Source organism: Anguilla rostrata, chromosome 6, assembly GCF_018555375.3.
Source record: "Anguilla rostrata isolate EN2019 chromosome 6, ASM1855537v3, whole genome shotgun sequence".
NCBI lineage: Eukaryota > Metazoa > Chordata > Actinopteri > Anguilliformes > Anguillidae > Anguilla > Anguilla rostrata.
In genome coordinates this window covers 29,292,299-29,313,392 of record NC_057938.1, presented here as the reverse complement: position 1 = coordinate 29,313,392, position 21,094 = coordinate 29,292,299, and the positions used below count along the sequence as shown (strand labels likewise).

The 21,094-nt window shown below is 42.6% G+C and overlaps 1 protein-coding gene and 1 long non-coding RNA gene across 7 annotated transcripts in view; one reads left to right on the top strand and one right to left on the bottom strand.

Annotated features, from left to right (window-relative positions):
• The window catches only part of LOC135257879 (saccharopine dehydrogenase-like oxidoreductase), a 385,462-nt gene that overhangs the window by 89,150 nt on the left and 275,218 nt on the right, over positions 1-21,094 (bottom strand). Inside the window, exon 1 of one of the 3 annotated variants that reach the window (XM_064341104.1) lies at positions 328-722. The exons of 1 other annotated variant lie outside the window; for it this stretch is intronic. In XM_064341104.1, coding sequence (XP_064197174.1) covers positions 328-520 — 193 coding nt within the window. In that variant the 5' untranslated portion in view covers positions 521-722. Of the gene's footprint in view, positions 1-327; positions 723-21,094 lie in introns of those variants that run through there. One more of the 3 variants, XM_064341103.1, reaches the window with a different exon arrangement.
• Positions 716-19,241, top strand: LOC135257885 (uncharacterized). Of its 4 annotated transcripts, none has more exons than XR_010330793.1 (7): positions 716-836; positions 15,571-15,673; positions 15,751-15,833; positions 15,959-16,392; positions 18,099-18,298; positions 18,447-18,596; positions 18,784-19,240. It is a non-coding gene; the product is annotated as an uncharacterized LOC135257885 (long non-coding RNA). The 4 variants fall into 4 exon arrangements; XR_010330792.1 differs by lacking the exon at positions 716-836 and adding an exon at positions 13,520-14,223 and having other exon boundaries at positions 14,513-15,673; positions 18,784-19,241; XR_010330794.1 differs by lacking the exon at positions 716-836 and having other exon boundaries at positions 13,542-15,673; positions 15,964-16,392.

Sequence of the window (21,094 nt, the reverse complement as noted above, 5' to 3'; positions counted from 1 at the left end):
ATGTGTCCCTTCAACGACTGACTACATGCCGAGGGAACTAAGCAGCTAATTTTTTAAATCGTATTATAGCAAACAACCGTTATATTCTGGCAACTCTGCTATTTATATGTTGTTATGTGATTATACTGTAGCATTTATGACATCATGTATGAAGAATAAACTGTAAAAATGTTTTCTGAAAGATCGCCAAAACCGGTTTGACCTCCCTAACGTTAGTGACAATAACTTCCCTTAACGTATCAAGAAAACGTTAACAACACATCGACACTGCTAGCTATGCCTAGCGAGCTACCGACGGCCAACGTAGCTAGGTAAAATGCTACGTACTCAGCGTTGCGGATGCCTGCTCCAGAACTTTTTCCAGCTTATGTCTGCTTCTCCCGGCGATAGCCCATTTCATCGTTCCTTTCGGCCCGTCTGATAAGGTTCGTGTGACCTCTTCAACAACAAACTGTCCGGTAAATCCCGAGGCTCCGAACACAATAACATGGTAAGGCCTACTGTTAGCGGTACTGGTCATCTCTGTGGTGATGGAAGTCCTGTTTCCACTCAAAACTTACTCACGGAACACTGGATGTGAGCCGATATTTGACCAGTGACGAAAACACAAACTTCTTTATGAGAGCTCAGTGAGGCTGGTTTACAGTTTGTAGTCCTAAAAACCCGGAAGTAAGTTCGCTTTTTGAGCCATGGGTTCCCTCAGATTTCCAATGCATTTTTCCCATAGGGATTTCGTTAATAAGGTCTGTGGTAAACGTAAGCCTAAGAGAGTTTCACGTTTTGTTCTATGAGATAAATTCCGAAGGATTCCGAAGCTGTAATATGCTTTTAAAAAAGTAAGTTGCTAACCAGTTTTGCATTTCAGTATTTTTTGTCATTTGTATTTGTCCTAATATTGTAGCTTGTTCTCCCCCCCTAGTTTGACTTGGCATAAACTCGGTCAGAATAATGTTCACTGCGTGAACTGAACTGTGTTCTTAGCTATACATAGCTGTACGAAATGAGTATTGTACCTTATCGAGCCTGTTTTGTAGTTGTTCCAATGACAATGATATGTACTTTTGTACGTCGCTTTGGATAAAAGCGTCTGATAAATGAATGTAATGTAAAGTTGCTTTATTGAAACTACAACAATGGTCGCTTTCTAGCAACCGCGCATTGACGTCACTTTCCCACCGGAATACGCCCCCTCAGTCGGAGTGAGTGGCAAAACATGCTGCGACTTGGCTGCCTTTAGTAGAGGAAACTGCAAAACCGGGAGTAAAACAAACTATTATCTGCTTAAATTAAAGGCAGTTGGACTCGACAGTATGGACGAAGTGATCGTGACGTCACCCACTGATTTGCTATACACAAGTTTTTCAGCCCTGACCTAGGGCGCCGCCATTTTTCCTTTTTTGTGTGAGGCACATAACTTCCGACTCTAAACTGCCGGGGCGTCAGACACAGGTAAACAGCACACTGTTTCATAGCAATCTACTGTAAGTTAGCTGGGGTCGCACCATGAGAGAGAAAAAATAACTTTTGTTTACCACACAGAGAAGCTACCTAAGTTAGCCAGCTATGAATTTTTTTATCGATTGCAAAAAAGAAAACAGCATCACTATTAATAGCGGCAGGAAAATGGTTTAACGTTAGCGAAAAATCATCCTTACAAAACGTGGGGGGACCATATTTAAAAGTCTCGTTGCGTCCATATTCATGTTAAACCCCCGCTGAAGTAACGAGAAATACAGCTGACAAAAGCCGCTCAGATTTGTATGCAGTTTTGAAGCTTCTTTAAGAAGACAAGCTAGGGGGATTTACTTAGCTAGGGGGAGCAAGCTTACTATCTTGCTATATCGATCTATCTGTCTATCTAGCTAACTTGATAGCTAGTTATCTTGTGGTATATCTGTCTAGCCATCTAGAGTTCTGTCAAAGAGATTCGAATACCGAATCTCTTTGGTTCTGTTATCTATTTATAGACGCTTTCAACGCTAACAACATAAACAAACGTTACTGCGCACGTGCGTTGTTCTGGCCCAGACTTAGCTTCCGGCAGACTTCCGCAAACAATAACAACAGAGGCTGCATAGACTTAAGCCGCGTTTCCACCAAAATTACCCGGAACTTTTAGTCCCAGGAACTACTTTTCAGGGAACTAAAAGGTTCCTTCAGCCCATTGAGCTTGTAAGTCAAATTGCCTCCAGGGGGCGTCTGGTTCGTGACGTCACAGCACAATGTTAAAATCCTATTGACTTTTTAAAAATCATTGATTGTAAAATATCTATAGCGATTAAAAAAAAATATTTCTCACGTTTTTTTGGGACCGTCATTCTCTACCGTAGCATGTGCTTGGTTCTATTTATTTCAATCTCTGGAGGGAAAAATAATGGATTTATGTCGATTTACGATGTGTTGGTGGTCCTGAACTACACTAAAATCTAAGTCGCACGATATACGTCACAACCACGTGAGCTTGTAAGTCTACCCGCCAAGTGCGGTGCCTATGCTCCAGAGTGAAGTTGCTCCTAACTGCTGGTCTGGGATCAGATTTCCCTTCCCAGGTCCTAACTTTAACCATTAGTAGGGGAAGAAAATAACTGACTCTGGACCAGCAGCTAGGGACAACTTCACCCAACACCGGTGGCTAGCTATCTTATATTTTTGTACAGTCTCTGGCTTATACCTACGACAATGGCAGTGTCACTGCTTAGCTTAATGCATTTTTTCAATGGCCAGGACAATTGTGTTAAGAAGGGAGAAAATCATTTCAAGTCCAACCATGTACAGCAGGTCATGTACAGCCAGGGGCAGATTAGCGGGTCTGTCAGGGCCAGCATGAAAGATGTCGTTTATAAAGTTTCGGTGAGTATAGTATGTTAGCTAACGGGAACATTAGGAAGGGCTGGATCAGCAGGTAGCTAGCTAGCTAGCTGTCAAAGCCAGGTTTATTTGTCATTACAAACCATATTCTGCACAGTAGGCCTACACGATATAATGAAACTTCGCAAGGCTTCGGTGTAACATAGACTTTCAGTCTTCTCACAGCACTTGTAAAGGAATACACATATTTTGAAAATCAGAATGACAGTGCAGTTGCACATACTTAGACAAGACAGGTGCAGTTGAGGTAGGCAGACCCTCTTATCCAGAGCGACGTACAAGAAAGTGTAAAAAAAAACCCAGTTTACAATTTTCTTTACTTCCCCAAAGAGCAAAGGACGGTAAAAGAAGAGATCTGTGGCTTCAGGCCATCCGCAGAGAGGATGAAAATGGTAAACTGTGGGACCTGGCCAGTCAAAACGTGTACGTCTGTGGCAAACACTTCATCACAGTTTAGTTAATGATGTTAAAGTCAACAGTTATAATGTTAAAAGTCAAAGTAGTGAATGTTGATGCTGCATTGAACGGGCAGTACTTAGAACATTCTGAAAAGCCAAGGAAATCCCAATTTAATGTTAGCCTGTAACAAAAGGGTTGAGTTAGCTAACAGCTAGCATCCTAGCACTGGCTGCAGCAAGCTGGCTTTTCCCCTGGTTTGTTGAAACATAGGTACCAAGTAAAACGGCTTCACCTGCCTGTTCCCTGAAGTGATTTTATGTCATGATTATCATCAATGTTAATGTTAGTGATGTAATTAGTTTACAGTACTGTCACATTGGACAGACTAATAAAACAGCAAAATAAAGTATCTTAACAACAGAAAAAGTGACAAATGTCAGAAATACATTACCTGGAGATTCAATAAGGTAGTTGTATATGTCAGGATATGACACCTCCGGCCATTGGGTGAGGTCGTTTGTCCACTTTGATGGAGGCAGACTGAAAGGACACTCATCAACCCCTATTTCTTTAATGACACCGATCGTTGATCGGCAACATAACATAATTGTTTGCCTGACTGGCTATAAGATTTGGGCTCCTAATAGCTAAAAAGCAATACGGTATTCTTATTTTATGCTATTAAATTGGCAAAGACCTTCGGAATTTGAATTTACCGCCAAATTAGAGGGGCTGCTTTCACGCAAAAGGGCATGATGCAAGGGAAAAGTACCCGGATGTGCTGCTCTCATCTATTCTCAATGAAGCTCATAAACTCCAGTGGTTACTCAAGGAATTGCAGTGTACACCTTTGTTGCCAAAAAGCAAATTTCCCCATTTAAGTAAAAACTACGAATTTACCCTGGCCAAATTAAATTATTTTTGACAGAACTTTTTATCTCTAAAATTTCTTCACACTGATCTAATTATGACCCAGGCACCGATTTTTGTTCTGAGTCCCACAGAAGAACATATAGGATTTTATATTTCATTCCAATTTGGTCTGCATAGTTTTACATCAGAGTGCTTGTAACTGCTTATCGTGCATTCAGACGATCCTCATAGACAATATACATAGACGCCACATTGGCCTTTGGATCGTACGTCAACGTCGCGCCATATTGGTCCAGGCAAGACTGGCCTGTGAACAAATACAAGTAAACGGGGGAGCTGCGGTTTTTCTGGATAAAAAGCACTATAACCGGTACTTCTCTCTAGGGGTTTCGTCATACTTGTTCCTGGTTATGGTTATACACTTTGTTGTACGTCGCTCTGGATAAGAGCGTCTGCCAAATGCCTTTAATGTAATGTAATGTAATAACATTTACATTTCTCAACCGATTTCAATGAGTCATTTTTATATTCAAGGGTTTATGATCTACGTGGAGTATTTAAAAAAAGTTTTGTCTCCAGTTACTTAGAATCTCGATAGGCTATAATCGCTGCTAGACGCTCAAGAGAGGAGTGTGTATAAAAGTTAGGTTTACATGAACTGAATTACTTACGTGGTGGAAAATAATTCATTGTCATAAGGAATTGCCACAGTCAATTTTAACCTGGCAAGCTGGCTAGAAAGTAATAAATGCATTGCTAGCTAACTTGAGTAGGATTGTAAGCATTAAATAACCCTGATTGTAAGGCTAGCTTTGCTTGTTAGCTACCTACCAATGTTTTCTTGCAAGCCATGTTTTGATTTTGAACGAATTAAACTGAACATGACCACAATAATTTTAACCTGGCAAGCTGGCCAGAAAGTAATGAACGTATTATTAATTTTAGCTGAAACGTTTTTCATTAGAACAAGCTTGATTTCTTGCTATTTGCTTGCTACGTTGATGTATCTCAGCAAGGGGCCGAAGCGGCCAAGGCGGCGTCTATGTATATATGTCTATGGTGCATTCCACCACACACTAGCTTTTAGGCAATTTTCTGTTGTTTGCTAGCAGACGAAAGTGACAAGGAGGCACCTTCATGCAATACAAAGTCAATGGAGAACGATGAATTGTTTTCCCCTCCGGTGTGGGACTTAATTTTCGCTCTGTCTCTATGCACAATGCCGGGTCACGGCTTAGAAACGTCGTCAGAGACAGTGGCTCCGCGCAGCATATCTGAAATTCATCCCGGGATTTGGTGCGCTGCTGCGGCACAAAAATAGAAACATTCATACCAAACTATCTACGTAGATCTGGTGGTCACAAATCAATCACCGAGTGAAACCACAGAATTTCCTGTAGATTTGAAACTGCACACAGCCCCTCACAACAGAGTTCCAGACGCACTAGGCGGGTCACGGATCAAATTTATGCCGCGATTTGATGCGCTGCTGCGGTGTAGAATTTGTAATACTCATATCAAACAATTTAGGTAAATCTGGTCCACACAACCTCAATAGTTATTGGGATTATGTAGCCTTACATAATGACTTACAATGAGTGGAGCAATGTGAGAAGAAGAGCAGTGAAAAAAGTTGATGAACTAATACAATTAGTAGGAACGGAGCAGGAAAGTGTAGAATTTGATGTAGATTTGGAGGACAGCTTAATTGTTGAAGCTTCAGGTGGATGTGAAGAGATGCAGGCTGACAGTGATGGAGAGAGTGAGCAAGGTCTAAATCAGGGTTCTTGCACCATTTTAAAGTCAAATTCAATGCTTTTTAAGACCTTTTTAAGACCTCAACAAACATAATTTAAGACCCAAAAAATGTCGAAACAATTTCTTTGATAGAAAAGAGACAATTTATTGAGTCCTACTTTGGGAAACAAAACTTAACTTTTCCTTTCTTTTGTTCAGCACTGAGAATACTGTCAATTCACACTTTTCCATTCAAACCATTAACCAATCAGAGAACAGTTCAAGCATATGAATAAGCTTAAATAATAAAAGTCCTCAAAACAGCCTGTCACAAGCCAAAAAGTTAAAAAATGAATGTACAAGACTTTGTTTGAAAAACAACACAAATGTTATGAGTGGTACACATGACTTTTAACGAGAGAAACCAATGCATAGAGAAGGTCAACAGGTCAACAGACCAAAGCCGTTCAACATCCCCCCCCCCACCATTGTTTCGTAACACCACCCCAAACTCTCCTCAAGACATGTGGCGTAGCTCTGCTGCTCTCTTCTCAATTTCACGGTCTAGGTCCACCAATTCTCCTCTCTTGTCCTTGCATCTTTTTCTCATGGAGTTGGATTTAGTGATGAGTTCTGCCATCTTGGTCCCCATTGTATTCTCAGCCTTCTCTGCAAGGCTATCTGCATCTTTTTCTAGAGTTTCGCATACATTTGTGATTGTACTTCTTTTCTTGCGTAGCTCTTGAAGCTCATCTTCAGCCCTTTTTCTCTTGCCCATCTGTTCTGTCTTTCCCTTTTTCTTCCTCTCATCTTCCAAGTGGATCCTATACCGGTTGCGTGCAGTTGCACACTCATTTAGCAGCTCTTTAGTTAGTGGCACCATCACCACTCCACCACACACCCTCACGTAGTCGCAGATTAGTCTCTGTGAGACTACAGTGTCCTCCTCCATATTGCACATCTCAACCTCCTTGTTTATGGAGAACCCACGCTCCACAGTAGCTTGTCCATGGGACAGCAGCAACAGCTTTTCCACAAAGCCCCAAAGTTCTGCATATCCATTCATGGCCTTGTGCAGGAAGCTGTCAACTCTCGATTTTCCATCCAACACATTGAAGCCCATGAATTCCTCTCCTCTGGCCTCATTGAAGAGGAACTTCTGAAACTGTTGTACAATCTCATCACCTGCATTTAGATAAAGACAAGCACATTATTTGTAATATTTTCCAATTAAAATTATATCTTGTGGAAATCACATGAGATTTATTTTCAATATACTATATATATATATATATATATATATATATATAAAATATAAAATATGGCAATTTGTTGATTAAATATAACATCATCTTAGTCAAAGACATTGAGGAGAGCCGCGAGATAACATTTAGAGAAGGTGCCCAAAGATTCCCTATGCCAGGCATGTCCAAACTATTCCATAAAGGGCTGTGTGCCTGCAGATTCTTGTTCCAACCAATCAAGAGCACACATGATTCAACTAATCAACTGTCTGAAGACTGAGATCAGTTCATTAAATGAGTCGAGCCTGGTGTGCTCCTGCTTGGTTGGAATGAAAACCTGCAGCCACATGGCCCTTTATGGAATAGTTTGGACATGCCTGCCCTATGCTAAACACTAGGCTAGTTGTTCATTTCTTATGTCTACATATATTACCCGCTATGACTCCTCCTGACAACTTCTTGTCCTGCACAAATTTCATGATGAGGGCCTTCATTTTCTGCAGGCACACGTCTGGCTCAGAGTGCATCTTTGGGGGGTCCAGGCACATCATGTTTCGGACAGTGGGGTACTTAAGTGGGCACTTCAACAGAATGTTCTGACAAATTTTTGACAGAGCACTCTGGCTGTCTCGCATGAACAGTAATGCATCGCGCTCACTTCTACCACTCTGACTGCCTGACATTCCCTGACAAAAGCACAAAAGCCACAAGTGTCACCTGAAACACCAAATAAACTCTCCCTATGTGTAACGTACACTACACAAAATTTGACAAATCCAGTTAATATGTCAACTGCTTGATGTTTAAACAAATCATCTAATCTCTTACTTTTTCAACATAATTACTTCACTGCTCAAGTGATTTTTCAGTTGCTATAGCACATTGTTGAAGTCATCTAAGGTAATAAATGTATCAGAGTTACCTTGAGGGCAGCTGTGGCTCCCATGCCAATGTCCACTTGCTTTGGACTGACCCAAAGCTTTTGGTCCGTCACATCAAGCTTGACCAGCTTTACTGGGGAAACATCAAGGATGTCTCGCTTTATGAAGTGTATGAGAAGGCTCTGAAAATAGAATAGCATAGGCTTAAATTTATAATTGGAAAAAGGTATTACGGTATTTACAATACTAACTACAAACCAATTCAACATGCTGAAAACTCATTACTTTGTTTAATTGTTTGTCTCCTCTGTAATTAATGGTGCTTGAACGACTAAACCATTTCAATACATTTGTAGTAGTCATTAGGCCTACCCTGATCAAATCCTCCAAATCTTTGCAGAGGAAGGGAATCATCGGGGCATCTGCCTGGTACTTTGCGAGAAATGGCTGAAAACTTCTTGACACACTCATGAAGAAGTGCAACTTCGCCAGGATAATGGGATCCATCCGGGCTTCTGCGATGGTGTCATATGACGACGACCTTGGATTGGGGAGCTTCTTGGCTTTGACTTGATCCACATAGGTGACGATATATGGCCAAATTTCAATGGCTCTTTCCACTGCTGGCAGGTTTTCCAGCCAACGATGCCCACAAAATGGCTGAGGAAACGTACCACACTTGGTCATCAACATGAAGTCTTCCTTCCTTGCAGGTGCACAATGAAACAGGTAGTGCAGGGCTCTGAGGACTTTCTCAATTTGCCACACCACGAAGCCATTCTTGAACGAGTTGTGCATCGTGTGAAGGCCATAACTCCCAACAATCTGTAGTTGGGCTCCACCACACTGCTCTCTGTGTTCCTCTTGTAAGAGCTCAACAAACTTCCAATTAACATTGGGTCCTTTATTGACAGAGAGAGCATGTTGCTCAGATCCAGCTCCTTTGTACCTTCCTGCATGTTTGAAAAAAGGAGGGAATGATCAATTCGATGTGCCAAGTAATCCACATTAGGTTAAGGAAAGGTTCTATTAGCCTAATAACAACAACAATAATAATAATGGTTGTGCTTATATAGCAGAGAGAGAGAGATCAATCAAAAACATCCATCAAAACAAGACCCAGAACAAATCGCAATAATCACAGTAATTATTTGTTCCTTTAATGATTATTCCTTGCTTATATACATACACACATACAAAGTCACACACACAAATACATACACATAAACAGTTAAACACAACAATATAACGCGAACACACACACAGGTAGGGGTGGGCGATATGACATGTTACATCGCCAACGATTAAAATGTTTCCACGATCTGCCTTTCCAGAGAGATCGGGAGTATCGGGCACATTCTATCAGTTGCACTGACAACGCTCATACACGGCATCCAGCGTTTTCTCAGCCAAACCTAAAATCTATTTTTTCAGTACTTTCGCCATTTTTTTCTGTGCCAGCAAATAAGTCAGAGGTGGTCAGCGCTAGCTTTTGGTTGCTAAGGGGACGTGTAACGTCCAACCCATATAAATAAATGGAACTTGACATAAAATTGCTAGCATACTATAGAACTGTACTATTTTGCGCATTTGAGATTAATATGTGAAAGGGTGGTGACCATCAGCACGTCTAGGAATCCGTACATATTCACAGCTGTAAGCCAAGTCGCAGCACGCAAAATAGCCGTTAGGAAAGCAGTTATTAAGCTATTATGAAATTAAGCAACGTCTACGCCATTGCTTTTATTGGGTCGCTATGAGATAATTCCGAGCGTATTGCTTGTCTTAAAGTTGATATTGTAAATACGACTGTATTAATATAACTACATGTATATGTATGAAGGTGTTTTTTTTACATTTAGACCGTTTATTTAACACGACAAACCTTTTTAATCACCTCAAGAGAAAGCATTGTTGAATGTTAATACTTTGCAGAATTGCACTTGACTAAATTCTGGTACTTCGGCCCTAAGGGTCTCTGTAATTCTTTTTCTTTTAGGTTTTGTTTCCTTGAAGGGCAATATTTTCTTAAATAGGGATATTAGTTTGATTGCACTGTTCATTAACTTGCAAAATAGTCTTAAATACCAACATGAAAAAGAATCGTGATCATATCGTGGATCGTGATCATGCCCAAAAAAAATCGTGGTATATTTTTTCCATATCGCCCACCCCTAACACAGAGCAAGTTTTAACGACTGTGCTACACGTTTTAAGTTATGAAATGTATTTATTGTTTCATTGATTCTTGATGCTTTGGCAGTATTGTTGTTGTGACATTCATGCCAATTAAAAAAATGTGAATTGAAAAAAAAAAATTGAGAGAGAGACTATTACTTACATTGAAATGATCCAACATGTCCTTGGCTCTGGAGTGGCCCATGAACTGCGATCCATAATAGCGGGAGATGACATGGGTGCCCATCTCATCAGTGGTCCAGTACCTCAGATGGAGATCCATTTGCTTGCTCTTTATTGTTTTATTCATGCTTTCGTCGAACATTAGCACATAGGCTTTCTCAGTAACGCTGCGCGATAACTCTCTTTTAATGAACGAGGCGACGCCATATTTGGCGACATAGGCGGTTTTATTTTCACCACAGGTGAATGAATTTGCATATTCCGAATCAGGGAACATAGCGGCAAAGATGCTACGTATATCACCATTTTGATCTGAATGAATGGTAACTGCTCACCGTGTGGAGAACCCACAGCACCTCAGCCCTTTGTATCTCCGGCGGTGACATAAAACTGCTGAAAGCCGACTGCTGAGAAGTTGCGAGGGAGTCTGAACTTTCAGGTCCGCTACGTGCAAACAACGCAGGTATTAGCATAGCCCCACTAGTTGCCGCTGCGTAGCGCTGGTGCTTTTGAGAACTCGTGGGATTCAACGGCTTTCACCCCCATGGTCCCTAACGTGAACGTCTTTCGGCATAAATTGCACTTTGCCTCGTTTCCTGCCGGCGCCAACCACCTCCGAAACCTATCTTCCTCCAACCATTTTTCATTAAACTTGCATCTTCCCATCTTAGCTCACCACTGTCTAGCAACCACGACTGACGACAACAAAAAGATGACATGCAGCCAGACGTCAACGTCTGTAGCTAGCTAACGTAACGTAAACGTAACGTAAAACTTCTATTAATGGCGGAGTCTCTCGTTGTCTAATACTAAGTTAAGCAAACAAATACACGCTATTGGACGTTTTAGGGTAGGCCACTGTGCGTGACAATTTTCCAATCAGCCTTAAACGCACCATCCGCAAATTTAATACCTACAGCAAATTTACGGTAAATTTAAGACAATTTATGACCTTTAATTTTATTTTAAGACCTTTTAAGACTTTTTAAGGAGCCGCGGGAACCCTGTAAATATGGAGAGAAAAGAAAGGTTTGATGAGTCTGATGAGGAGGAGGACATGCATCACAGTGATGCAAGCAGTGGGCGCATTCCTGATTTAAGGGGCTCTCTGCAAGACTGGGCAATTGAGTTTGGCGTGTCCCTGATGGCTGTAACAGCCCTGCTCTCCCATCCTACAACCTCACCATCCTGTTCTGCCCAAAGACGCACGAACATTACTTAACACAAAAACAACGTACATCACTGTAACATTCTGAAAAAATATAATTTCCTTAATTTTTATAACTTCTTATTTTACGCTGATGCATGCCTGATGTTTAACATTATCCCACCCCCTCCTCTTAGAGGATGCCTTTAGATGCCTTAGAGGAAAGACAGCCTTTAGGCAATCTGCTTTCTCAATTAAAGTAGTGGGGAAGTGGAATTCCATACCCACAAACATTAGAAACTCAGGAAGCTTTGCAGTGTTTAAAACCAGCCTCAAGCTTGGCTAAAATCAGAACAAATGTGCCACCACTAATGATTGCCTTGTTTTTATCAGACAAATCATACTGTTTTTATCATATATATCATACTGATTTTTACTATCTCACATTGATGGACTTTTATGTATTATGCTGTTTTATGTAGTGTATTTGCTGTTTTGTGGTTGTCATTTGTATACCTGCCCAGCGACAACAGATGTAAATGAACTGCTAGCTAACTCTGGTGCAATTACTTTTTAATTGTGCACTGTCCCTGTAAAAATAAACAATAAAATAAATAAATAAAACATAGAGACTTTGGCGAGTGGAAAATTTCACTATTTTGGAATATTAAATGCATTTCGTAGTATTGTGGATAATGTGTGGTCTGTTGTCCCAGATAGACATGCCTTTAGACTGCAGCTGAATTTTGATGGTCTACCCCTTTGCAAGAGCACTGGTACTCAATTTTGGCCAATTCTTGGTATGTTGCAGGGACACAACCAAATTTGCCAGAAGACCACGTACACTGGCTGAAATAAATAGGTGGAAGGCAACAGAGCTACGTCAGTTCTTGTTGTACACGGGTCCTGTGGTACTAAAGGGTGTGTTGAAGTCTCAACTATATGACAATTTTATGCTTTTGTCAATTAGTGTATACATTTTAGTGAGCTCAGAATATTGTTTGAGGATGAACAATCTTGCTAAGTCTTTACTGGTATCATTTGTTGAACACTTTGGCCAGCTTTATGGGCAAGATTTTGTAGTTTACAATATACATGGTCTGGTGCACCTTTGTGAAGATGTCAAAATCCATGGTAATTTGGATCTCATTTCAGCTTTTCCATTTGAAAATTTCTTGGGACAGCTTAAAAAAATGGTTAAGGGGCCACGCAATCTCTTGACTCAAGTGGTCCGCAGGTTGTCTGAAATTGATGGCGCCAGCTCCAGTCATGATCTTAATTTACAAACGGCTAAAGAATTTAAGTTGGAACATACAGATGGGCCGATGCCACAGTCCCTCAGGGGAGAAATCGTCAATGGATGGTGTAGTTTTTGGGTCCATTCCCTCGCCCCCCCTGACAGAAGGATCCAGCCAGCACTGGACCCAGCGGAGTTTTTTTTTTTTTCCCCCTCTTACCATTTCCTGAGGTTTGTTTTTTGTTTAGTAATGCCACCGGTTTTGAGTAAGCCGGTGGTGGCTGGGGGGACCTCCGGGCCAAGTCCTGCCATTGGACAGGCCCCCCTGTCCAGTAGACAGATGGCAGACAGACTCTTTGATACATGCCAGGGGTCGCGCCCATTATTGGACTACGCGAAGGAGTTCACCGCTGTGGCCGCACAGACGGACCTGCCCCAGTCCATAGTTTGCCAACTGTTTAGGGACAACATGAGGGACCCCCTCCACGGTGGGCTAATTTACTCTGGCCTGGAGGGGTGCTGTGACTTTAAAGCTCTATTAGCAACGGCATTCCACTGGGAGGAGTATCTCCAGGGGGCCGCGGATATGCCCCCTCTGGCCGAGAAGTACTCCCAGCCCAGTGCGCCGGAGCCCGCCGTTCCGCAGGAGCTGCCCGCCCGGTCCGCCGTCCCGCAGAGGTCTCCTGAGCTGCCTCGAGCCCCGGAGGGGCCTCCGTCTGCTCCGCCTCGAGCCCCGGAAGGCCGCCTGCTCTGCCCGTTGTCCCGCAGGGGCGGCCTGCTCTGCCCGTTGTTCCACAGGGGCCACTGCCACCTGCTCTACCCGTTGTTCCGCAGGGGCCACTGCCACCTGCTCCGCCCGTTGTCCCGCAGGCGAAGCCACCTGCCTTGCCCAGTGTCCATGCCTTGCCCTGTGTTCACGCCTTGCCTAGTGTTCCCTCGCCCCCTAGTGTCTGTGCTTCCCCTAGTGTTCCCGCACCCCCTAGTGTCTGTGCTCCCCCTAGTGTTCCCGCTCCCCCTAGCGTTCCCTCGCCCCCTAGTGTCCTCGCTCCCCCTAGTGTTCTCGCTCCCCCTCGTGTCTGTGCTCCCCCTAGTGTCCGTGCTCCCCCTAGTGTTCCTGCCTCGCCCGGTGTCTGCCCGCTTGCCTGTCTACCTGTTTGCCCGCGTGTTTGTCGGCCAGCATGTTGGCCTGTTTATCTGCCCCCCAGGCCGTTGGCCCGTCAGCCAATCTGTTCTCCCGCCTGTCTGCCTGTCTGTCGGTGTGTCAGTCTGCGTGTTTTTTGTCCTGTCTGCCTGTTTGTCAGTTCGTGTGTCAGTCTTTGAGTTCACCCCTCTCCTTCCCTGTCTGTCTGTCCCTTAGTGTGTCTGTCGGTCTTGCCGTGTGCCTCCCCGCCTGCTTGTCCCTTTGTCTGTCCTTGTAGGTCTCCCAGTGTTGTTCCTGTGTTTGTGTCAGTCCGTTTCTTTGTCCGTCTCAGCCCAGTCCGGTGTTTCTGTCTCGTCCCAGTCCAGTCCGGTGTGTCTGCCTCATCCCAGTCCAGTCCGGTGTTCTGTCTCGTCTCAGTCCAGTCCGGTGTTCTGTCTCGTCTTGTTCCAGTCTAGTTCCATGTAGCGTTTTGAGTCCAGTCCAGTGTCTGTTGCTTTCAGGCTCTGTGTTCAGTTCGGTGTCTGAGTCCGTTTCGTTGTGTGTTGAGGCCAGTTCGGTGTTGTGTTTTTGAGTCCCCTTCCCCATCTAAGTCCAGTCCGAGTCCCTTTCCCCGTCCGAGTCCAGTTCCCCGTCTGAGTCCAGTCCGAGTCCCGTTCCCCGTCTGAGTCCTGTCCGAGTCCTGTCTCCAGTGTGCTCCAGTCCCGGGTCCTGTTCCCTGTCCCGAGTCCTGTCTCCAGTGTCCTCCAGTCCCGAGTCCTGTCTCCAGTGTGCTCCAGTCCTGAGTCCTGTCTCCAGTGTGCTCCAGTCCCGAGTCCTGTCTCCAGTGTGCTCCAGTCCTGAGTCCTGTTCCCCGTCCCCCTGTCTCTTGTCTGCTCCATTCCTGAGTTCTGTCCTGTCTCCAGCTCCCACCCTCTGTTTCACTCCCTCCCCAGGTCGGCCTTCTGGGACGTCAGGAGCCGTCCCTTGGGGGGGGGGGGGGGTACTGTCATGTTCTGTGGTTTGTCTGTGTTTCCCTTTTTGGGCCGCCAGGTTTTTAGATCTGTCCTTTCACCCCGTTTAATTGTATGTTAGTTGTCTCGTTTTCCCTTCCCTCTCTGTGGCCTGATTGTTCATTGTGCCCTCCTGTATCTCGTCAGTGTCGTGTCTATTTAAGTTCCCTTCTCCCTGACTCAGGTGCTGGTCCTTGTTTTTTGTGTGTGCGTTATGGATTATCTTTCGGTTTGTGCTCCCTCGTGAACTTGTGACTCTGTGTTTTGCTCCCTGTGTTTTCTACCCTGCCCGTGCTCCGTTTTTGCCTCGTTCTTGGATTTCTGGATTTTCTTTGTTTTTGTGCTTTGCTAACTTCGCATTGTCTTTTGAATCTTGCCCTGCGCGGCTTTGTTTTTGTTATTGTTTTTTGTACTCATTAAAAGCAACATTCTTTGTTTAGCGTTCACCCCGTGGATTTTGAGTGTTCCGCTTTTGGGTCCATTCCCTCGCCCCCCCCTAACAGGAGCGTTATAAACCTACCTTAAAATGATCTTCTGATCGCACTAATATGATCTTCTGGTCGCTCTAACACTTATCCCTGCTTATATTTGTCAAAGTTACTTGACTGCGATAATCTTGTGTTAGTTTGAAAAAACGGAAGTGCCATTGATTAACATGGAATCAAATGGTCAGTTCTTGTTATTCTTTTGCAGATGATTACAAGGAGGCCAGGTTAAAGCTACCAGAAGCTGTTGAACACACAGACCTTGGGACAGATGTGGAGGATTCTCCAATTAAAGTAAAACGAAGAAGAACGTAAGTTATCTTTATTTATACATTTCTATATTCTAATGCATATTCATTTTAAATAACATTAAGTGCTTCATTATTAGAGCAAAGAACATCCTTTTGCCTGGTGAAGATGATGATGAGATCGAAGATGCCTTGCCGAAAGCTAAGCCAAGGAGTAAGAAGTGTTAGTTGGGGTTAGGGTTGCTGTTTATTTGAGTTAGATTAGCGCTCAGAAAAGCGCTATATAAATCTGAGGTATTATTATTATTGTAAAATGTTTATACCACATTTGCTTATATCTCTCTGCAGACCAGGAGCACTGCCTATTGCACCAAAGATCTTTCACTCATTTGGTCCCGATTCCCAAGGGAATGATTCCACTCAGACCACCAGACCTAGAGGACATCTTTGTTCTCCAAAACACTATATTCCTAGAGGGAATGCTACCAGTATAAATTCTACTGAATCCAGAGGGCCCCACACTCCTGACCTGCACCAGAGAAGCCGTACATCTCCTGACCTGCACCAGAGAAGCCGTACATCTCCTGAACTTCACCAGAGAAGCCGTACATCTCCTGACTTGCACCAGCGAAGCCGTACATCTCCTGACCTGCACCAGAGAAGCCGTACATCTCCTGACCTGCACCAGAGAAGCTGTACATCTCCTGACCTGCACCAGAGAAGGAACATTTCAGCTTAGCCACACAGACAGCTTAGGAGACCACAAACTGTTCTTAATACTTGTGAGTATTTGATTATATTTATAAGTGATGGTGATCCAGACCTGCCAACCTTAGGAAAATATTTTTAGTACCACAACAGTCAGTGTAACGCTTAGTTCACATATTTTCGCACCACTTCGCTTTGCACGCACACACGCACACACAAGCCTTTCTTCATAATTCTAGTTTTGACTGTTAAAGTGATCAGGCAAAATTGTATAATTTGACCTGATTCTAAAATATCACTCGCACTGCACTGGGCTATATTATGATATACTTTCAAGTCAAAATTTGAGTACACCTGCTTAAAACAATTTTTTCATGATTAATATTTCATTATATGATGTGTGCGCTTATACAAACTGATAACCATAAGTGAATTGCATTCACTTATTTAATAAAAATGGAAATAATTTATTATGTATATTAACATATATTTTTATTTTCAAGTATTTACAGAAATGTATGTTGTAATGTAATAAAAAAGCTTATATTCTAATGTAAAACACTGTCAATTATGAATAAACCAAGTTTCTGTTCATGATTTCCATTTTATAATTAAATAATTGAATCAGCTTATATAGGCACACATCATATAGGCCTAATGAAAAAAATAGTATTCAATTGAAAAATTATCTAGGAATGTAGGCTTTTGTAACTAGAGGTTTAGCCAAATTATTACCTGAAGCTCCTTGGTGGCTATTGTCAAAATCATAATTGCACAATGTGCAAAATGCATGGTGCGGAAGTTGTGAGGGGCGGAGGCACGGCCATTGCTCCTGATATTTTGCGAGGAACTTCTGGGGCGCATGGACTCGCTTCTTTTTAGTAGGTCTGCTGCGCTCTCTCTCTCTCTCTCCTTATTAGTATCCTCGTCATCTGACGACATGATTATTTTCTAACTGCAAGGATGGTCGGGTGGCTGGCTGCAATAATAGGAATTATTTGCTACGTTAGCAGTCTATAGTCAAACACCTTTGCAATGGTTACTTTGCTCCAACAGAGCGTGCGCGATTCAAAGTTTGAACAGGGAGTCTCCGTAGCGTTACTGCAGCTAAATTACTCCCATCAGTTATTCACACATCTCGTAACGAGGCTAAATAGCATGTGAGCTATTACTACGGCTAACTATATACACAAATTTATATCATTAGGATACACCCCTTGAAATGCATCATCTCGTAAAGTTACCGAACATGTTTTACCGTTTTATATGTTAACCTTACGGTCACATTTTTGTGCTTGATTATTACTCCCCACTTCCCGTTTTACCTCAGCAATGCAGCGTTACGCCTCGGTGGATAATAAAGTACCGCTGCGTATCAGTGGGTGTTGAGTGGGTCGGGGAGGGGTTAAAGAACCACAAGCATAAGGTCGTAGCATCTGGTTCAATCTGAGGGATGTAGTTTAAATACCGAATAAATGTACGGTATTGTTTTGTATTAATTGGTTGTTTTCCGTAATTAAATTACAATAATGTATGTATATATATATATATATATATTTTTTTTTTTTTTTTTTTTTTTTTTTTGCGTAGTTTAAGCTGGCATTTCGTACCTGCGTACTTTGACCAATAATTGCGTGGTTGGTACACAAAATGCGTGCAGGTTGGCAGGTCTGGTGATCTGCCGTCTTGTACTTTACCCTGTTAATTTTGATAAGATTACAAATAATTGTTTAACTACTTATCCACAAAACCTTTTTCTTCTTTTTTTCTCTCTCCCCAGCTCTCCTGCGTAATCTTCTCACTAATCAAGAGATGATGATGGACCAATTGAAAATTATCTTCAAAACTGTCCAGGGGCTAAAATCCTTGAGAGAAGAAGAGATGGGCCTTGAACCAGATCTGCTGCCTGTGGCTGATCTCCATTCTCTTCAAAACCTGGAGCAGCGGCTGAGAAATAGCCCCAACTTCAAAAAACAAATGGTAAGAATCTCGAATCTACTTTTGGAAGAACCATTCAGCATTAAAAAAACATGATCTTTTCTGCTTCCAACCTGATGTTTCTATTATTTTGTCCAGAGAGTGTACATTTATTGATCATCTACCATAATGATGAAATATTCATTCACAGTCATATGCACTGGCACTGAAAGGTGGGGCAGACATGAGAAAAAGTGTGTGGAGAATAATGAAGGCAACAATGTCAAACACTGTGGCGAAGAGTGTCAAATAAATGGCAAGACTGGCTTTCGACACTTGCTGTTAAGGGATGTTGTTATTAGTAATTTTTTCTATGTGAGCAATGGCTGTATCTGATTTAACAAATTAGTTTACTTCAGGTGGTGCAATCAGGCCCAAGAATTGTGCTCTTTACTACTAATTGTGTACTAACAAATTCCTTTGCTGTGGGTGTTAGTTTTTTTTAATTAATTTTTTTATTTATTTAATAAATTTTGTGTGCGTCTTAGCTGCTGTGAGACGAAATCGCCTAACAAGTAACGCCACCGACCAGGAGATTGAGGTTAACATACAGAGATGGCTTCAACTCGCCCCTGACAGGGATGGAGGAAGGAGAGAGCGGTTGAGGAGAAAGGAGAGCACAGAACAGCACAGCAGTTCTGCTGAATCTTAAAGAGAGCGGCTAGAGCCTTTTCTGACTCCAGCGGTGAAACTTGAACAGTGAGATTTTTTTTAGTTGCAACCAGCAGTTCTGTCGGTCGGTTGGTTGTTTGGTCCATCCGTCCAAAGTACAAGTGTATGGACAGTGCCTCCTGTATATGTTTCCTGATGCATTGTGTTGAGCTCTTGAAACTTAACTACACTCATTTTGTGTAGGCCTGTGTTCTTTATTAAAAGTGTTTCGCATCAATTTTACCTGTATGTTTCAATGTGCATTTGAGGTCTTGAAATGTGTTATACAGAAAAAATAAATGGTTATTTGTAATAAGTGTCTTGTAATTTATTTATTCTACATGCACACAATGTATTTGATTTGGGTCACATAAGGGCCAGATAAGAGTTGAATGCGGCTTTTGGGGGCTCTGTACACAAGTATCTGATTTGGGCCAGATGCGGCTCAGTTTTGGGGACTCTGGTTGTAGGCTGGCATAAGTATGGCTTACTTAAGGCTAAGATTAGGTTCCAGAGTTGAAACTGGTTCTGGTCCAGAACAGGGACAGTTATGGGCTCCTGGTCGGCTGAGATTTGGCCCTGTTATGGCCCATGTGTGGCCCTTGTCTGACAACCAGATCTGGGCCGGCCATGGGCCCTCATTCTTCGTTGTATCTGGGCCGAGGGAAAATGGGTTGTGTGGGCCAGAGCCGTGCCAGAAGAAATTTGCTATGTGGGAAGCAAGCAGATAAATCAAGTGAATTATATTAGCTAGCTGTCCCAGTCTGCAATCGCTTTTCACAACGGTGCATTACGCTTGAGATCAGGGTATCGCTGGCTAGGAAGAGCTACAACCTGTAGGGGGGACTTTTACGGCTTTAGAAAGCTTAGACTACAATCAAATCTCCAATCTTCTTTAATTTAAACAAGTAGCTAATAGCTAGAAAGTAGCTAGCTCCCATAACACAGAATGACTGAGTGCAAAACTTCTTCGCTGTAGGATTTAAACCAGTCAGAAGTTGTGGCTAGCCTGCTAGTTAGATCTAAGTACTTGTAACAGTCGACTGCCACTGAATGATTGTATCATTCGGAAACCACCTACAACTGTTCTGCTGTCTAGCTAACTGGCTGTGGCTAGTCAGTAAGACCTCGATAGCTAGCTTGTGAAACCTAATAGTTATTTAGTTAGCTAGCTAACCACAACTTCTCACCACATTTTAGTCTTGCTAGGTCGGTGTAGCTTTTTCATAAGTATACAACTTATCTACCTAGCTAGCTAATGTAATGTACATTGTTGCCGATTGCTTCTATAAAAATATCGACTGCCTTATTTATTACTTTTACTTGCAGAAATGTTAGAAACCATATCAGAAATGGCCACAATGAGTCCTGTAGCTAGCCAGCAAAGCCACGGTCGCAGTTCAGTAGCCACAGTTAGTCAGACCATTTGAAAGCTTTTTTGGAGCGCACCGCCACTGGTTAACGTCATTTTTCTGTGTTTACCGTGATCCTTCACCTTTAGGTAACCAGTGCGCACACTCTGGTGCCAACAACCCATAGTCAAACATGGCTGCGTCCATGAATTAGCTTCATGCGCTTTTGAGCAGCTCTCATACAGGGCTCCAGACTAACTTTTTACATTGGTTGCACTGGTGCGCCTAACTTTTTCATTTAGGTGCACCCAAGATTTTTCACCGCACCGCTATAATACATTTTAAAGGAGTACCATGGTGATTTTCACACTTTCTCGGTTTTATGTGCTATTTGCACAAGAGGCATTGAAGAAATACAATGAGTAAAGTATTAAATATGTCCGTTCTGTATTTTTGGAGAAATTTATCGTCCTATTTTCAACCGGTTAAGAAAGTTGTCAACTTGGTGCGTCACGAATACAGTAACCACTCCCCTTTCCACGCCCCGTAAACCCATGGATAACTCGAGACCCATAGTTTGCGCTGCTGGCTTACAGTCAAGACAATGCAAATATTTGACTAACGTTAGGTTCACTTAAATTAGAGTGCCTTTTAAGGACTATTAGATTATTTCTGGTTATATTCATTTAGCTAGCTAGCTAACGTTAGCCAGCTAGGTAGTTTGCTTTCATAAGGCAATGTTATCGATAACGTTAGCTAGCTAGTTTGCTTTTATGAGGACGTTATAGTTGTGCTT